Here is a 4,512-nt window from a genome sequence, read left to right on the forward strand (position 1 = left end):
TCAGAGAGCACAGGGCTGAGCTCCCTGGGCTCTACACCAGGTTCCCACCAGCTATCTATTGTACACATGGTGGAGTCTTCACCACTGGACTACCAGGGAAGGACCCAGCCACATCTGCACCCAGCCCCCTTCTGGAACGTTCTGGTGAAGAATGACTTGAAAGGGCGTCCAAACCCACCTGCCCACCCTGGAACCAAACTCCTTCCTCCTTGCACTTACTTCATGGGCCAGTCCCGTCCCTTCCTGGACCCAGACTTCTATAGTGTACTTTTTGGAAATTATTTTCTTATGTGTTAATTTTATGTAGATATAAAACAATTTTATATCAGAATTACACAGAATAAAGTGATACCTTTTGTCCCTGAATCGGGCGTGCCCCCAAACGGGCCTCGGACAATCATAGCCGTCTCCCCAGCTTTCTGTTCTAAACCTTTGTGGAATGCTAGCGTCACTGGTTGTGGCCCTTAGAGAGGCCTGGGCTGAAATGACCTTCGGTTAAAGCTTCGAACATTCCAGAAGTTTCCAGGCCCTTCTCTGAGCAGAGCTGACTCCAGAGGAGGAAGTCTTACAAATTGACTACTCTGACCTTTCCCTGTGCTCTGCGTTTCCAGAATCTTGTAAAGCCACAAATTTTGATTTCTTTCTAGGAAATCCTTTTTGGAGACAAGCAAATTCTTCCTTTGTGAGAGTCCCAACCCCCACACCACAATTTCCGGGCCAGTGCAAAGTCCAGCCCCGGGCTTGGATTTCCAAGAAAGGGGAGACTTTTTCTGCCTCCGGGTCCTCACTCAGAAGCGCCCCGCCCCGCGCTGGGCCCAGTGCCCGCCAGGGGGCGCGCCGACCCGCCCTCCCTGCTTGGGCGATTGGGAGGCAGAGAACAGTCCAGACTCCGCGCCGAAGACCCTGTCCCTACCTCCCTGTGAGTCGCGCCCCCGACCCTGTGCCACACCCTGTCGAGATCAGTGCAAGAAAGCGGAGCCTTGTGATTGAAATGGAATTTTTATTCAGTGCAACCAGGAGGTCATGGTAACTTGAAATTTGTTCTTAAGTGGAAAAGTGGATGTTGTCTTGCCACCTTGGGAAGTGGAGAAAGGACTCCGTGTGCATCGAGGTCCCGCCATGACCGAATATGTAAGGTTGCAGAATTCACAGAGTGCCTCCTGTTTTGCTCCTGGTGGAGAAAATGGCAAAGGGAATGACGGATCTCATTAAAGCGTCCCCAGGGCCAGCCTGGGGATTGATCATCCCTCATGGTATTGGTCATAGGGGTCATTGTGAGAGCTCAGGGTCCTGGGGACGTCCAACAGCAAAGTCACCTCTCACGATCGTCCACGGTCACAGAAGGGGGACCAGTCCCCCTGCTCAGGACAGATTTAGGATGACTGTTAGGAAGGAGACAGAGTAAGGAGGGAGGGATTGAATCTGTGTCTCCTATCCCTCTAAAACCCACTCCATGTCCCAGATCTAAGGGGCCGGCACATCTCTCCAGGCTCATTCAGGAGGAAGCATCCAGCTGACCTCTGATCATCTGTCAGCACTGAAGAGAGACAGAGCGGGCGGGGAGCAAGAGAGAGATGGACACAGAGGGAGGGATGGACAGATTATGGGCAGAGGAGTGGAAAAGAGAGACAGGAGCCGACCAACGAAAAGGATGAAATAGAAATAAAAACAAAAGGAGAAAGAAGCAACAGAGAAGGGAGTTCAGTTCAGCCGCTCAGTCGTGTCCGACTCTGCGACCCCATGAACCGCAGCATGCCAGGCCTCCCTGTCCATCACCAACTCCCAGGGTCCACCCAAACCCATGTCCATTGAGTTGGTGATGGATGCCATCCAACCATCTCATCCTCTGTTGTCCCCTTCTCCTCCTGCCCTCAATCCCTCCCAGCATCAGAGTCTTTGGTGGATGGAATAGAACAGGTGGACGGGGACAGAAGGACCCAGAAGAGCACTCGGTGGGGCGGGGGGCAGTTGAATCATAGAACCGGTATGCAGGTCCCCTCTCCTCCGCAACCCCTCCTCCCTTGGAAGGCGCAGAACCTCACCTGCCACAAACCCGATCATCCGAGGATGGGGCCGAGTAACAGTTTTGACCTTTCACCTTCACCACGAAGGACTCCTGGGGCCTGTTGACCAACCACGGGCAGCACTGCTCGAAGCAGACCCTAAAGGTGCAGTTTCCACACTTCCGGGTCCTGCCCAAGGGTACCACGGCATCGTCATAGCAACAGTCCTGCCGGGGGTCGTAGAACTGGTCCCCGCATCGCTCGTGTGACTGGCACAGCAACAGTTGAGTGCCTGTGGGGGACACTGGAGGAAACAGAGATGGTGTCACCCTGGCAGCGGGGTGGGCAAGTCCTGGGCTGGGGTCTTCTGGGAGCGGCACCCCACCCCCCAGCGTCCACGTCCCTCCTGGGCTCACCTGGGGCACCATGTGAGCGGAGAAGCAAAAGGATGCAGACAGCGGCCAAGACAGCTGCGGGAGGAAAAGGGATGATGCATGGTCTCAAAAGCGGATAGGGCAGCCACTGGAGGCCAGCCTGGAGGAGGGGAGGTCCGAGGGGGTGTCTGTCCTGACCGAGGCTCGGGGAAAGCTTAGAGGCAGACCTGTGTTAGGTGTCTGCGGATTATGGGTCTGTGGAAGCTGAGAGGAGGCAGGCAGGACTCAGAGAAATGGGTTTGGGGTTCTGAGGGATATGGGTGTTCCCTGGGAGGGAAGAGTTCAGAGCAGGAGGCTCAGCTAGAGTCAAGTGTTAAAGGCAGCTGAGCTAACACTGGTGTCGTGTTACGTCCATGACCAATATTAAAATTTAGATGCCAGGATTTGGGGTGGGAGCCTGTCATAATGTACCGCATTGGGCATGAGTTTGGAAATTGATCAGGGACATGGATGGGGCTGCTCTTGGTCTTCCCAAGTGGTTCAGGGATAAAGAACACTCCTGCCAAATCCCATGGATGGAGGAGCCTGGTGGGCTGCAGTCCATGATGTCGCTAAGAGTTGGACACAACTGAGCAACTTCACTTTCACTTTTCACTTTCATGCATTGGAGAAGGAAATAGCAACCCACTCCAGTGTTCTTGCCTGGAGAATCCCAGGGATGGGGGAGCCTTGCCTGGGGAATCCCAGGGATGGGCTGCCGTCTATGGGATCGCACAGAGTCAGACATGACTGAAGTGACTTAGCAGCAGCAGCACCCAATGCAAGAGGCACAGGTTCAGTCCCTGAGTCAGGAAGATCCCCTGGAGAAGGAAATGGCAAGCCACTCCTGTATTCTTGCCTGGAGAATCCCATGAACAGAGGAGCCTGGCGGGCTACAGTCCATGGGGTCCCAAAGAGCTGGACATGACTGAGCGCCTGAGCAGGCATGCACGCCCTCGGGGATGTGGGAGGGGTACTGCTATGATGGGGTCACTTGTCTGGCTGGGGGCTAGGGAGGAGGAGTGATGGACTGAGGCGAGGATGGCATTGAGGCTGATTTCGGATTTGGGCTCCAAGAGAGTCGGGATTTGGTCCTTCTTACCCAGGATGCAGCGTCGTGGAGTCATGGCTCTGGGTTGGCTTCGGTGGAGTGGAAGGAAGCGCGGCAGAGCCCAGCAGGCGGTTTTATACATATGCCTCCGAGCCCCCGCCCCCACCTGCCCCAGAAAGAGGCGCATGCTGCCATCAGCTCTCCTGCCTTCCTGCCGGGCCTGCAGAGACACGCGGGGCCCCTGGGGCAGCCACAGGTTTTGGATGTGAGCTTAGTCACGTCACTGTCAAACATGATGTCAATCCTTTGAGAGCCAGGAGGAGTCCCATTGGGGTGCCTTCCTCCTCCTCCTCACCAGAACCTCCCTCTCACCATCCCCAACACTGCAGCCTCTTTTGCAAATATGGATCCGTGGGGTCCTTCCCACTCTCCCAGGATGAATCCACCCGCCAGCTTTCTGATCAGATCCTCTAAGTCTTCTACTTTCTGGACTTTAAAAAATAATAATTTTTATTTATTTATTTATTTTTGGCAACGCCGGGTCTTTGTTGCCTCTTGCGGGTTTTTCTCTAGTTGCGGGGCGCAGGCTTCTCATTGCAGTGGCTTCCCTTCCTGCCTCTTTGTCACTGAGCTGCCAGGGAAGCCCGACCCCTTTTTTATTTTTTTTAGTCTAAAATAGATGACAGACACATTTAAGAGCCTGGCAATAAAGATTCACTGAGAATGAGCTGTGTGGCAAGCACTGGGTTAGACAGAGGTTGCTGCAGGTGCAGTGATTACTCGGTAGCATCGTAGAGGGCTCCAGACCATCCTTAAGACCATGATGACTCAGAGAGGTCAGGTTTGGGTAAAAACTCAGTGGCTATGGGAGCCCAGATTAGGGTGGGAGGTCATGAGATGCCTTGAGTGTTCAAGGAGGGATTCCTGGAAGAGGGGATATGTGGGCTAATATTTCAAGGATGAGGCTGAGCTGTATTTTAGGAAGGCTGAGCCCCAGAGAGAGAGGGAGCTGGAGCGAGTGGGAGGTGGGCAGGGTCAGTCCCTT

The 4,512-nt window shown here is 54.3% G+C and overlaps 1 protein-coding gene across 1 annotated transcript; it reads right to left on the bottom strand.

Moving 5' to 3' along the window:
- Positions 1-2,038: 2,038 nt before the first annotated feature.
- Positions 2,039-3,543, bottom strand: LOC138096842 (insulin growth factor-like family member 1). The gene is made up of 3 exons (XM_068993097.1): positions 3,519-3,543; positions 2,420-2,473; positions 2,039-2,307 (listed from the first exon to the last, which is right to left on the bottom strand). The coding sequence occupies exons 1-3, from the start codon at positions 3,541-3,543 to the stop codon at positions 2,039-2,041; spliced, it is 348 nt and encodes a 115-aa protein (XP_068849198.1).
- Between the last annotated feature and the right edge of the window lie 969 nt (positions 3,544-4,512).

The sequence above is a fragment of the Capricornis sumatraensis genome, chromosome 20 (genome assembly GCF_032405125.1).
Source record: "Capricornis sumatraensis isolate serow.1 chromosome 20, serow.2, whole genome shotgun sequence".
Classification (NCBI taxonomy): domain Eukaryota; kingdom Metazoa; phylum Chordata; class Mammalia; order Artiodactyla; family Bovidae; genus Capricornis; species Capricornis sumatraensis.

Bases quoted from the DNA above. Each gene is read 5' to 3' on its own strand.
- LOC138096842 (XM_068993097.1), bottom strand. From the start codon at position 3,543: ATGACTCCACGACGCTGCATCCTGG. The intron at 2,474-3,518 runs GTAAGAAGGACC...TTCCTCCCGCAG, and splicing joins TCCACGACGCTGCATCCTGG to CTGTCTTGGCCGCTGTCTGC. The intron at 2,308-2,419 runs GTGAGCCCAGGA...TGTTTCCTCCAG, and splicing joins CCGCTCACATGGTGCCCCAG to TGTCCCCCACAGGCACTCAA.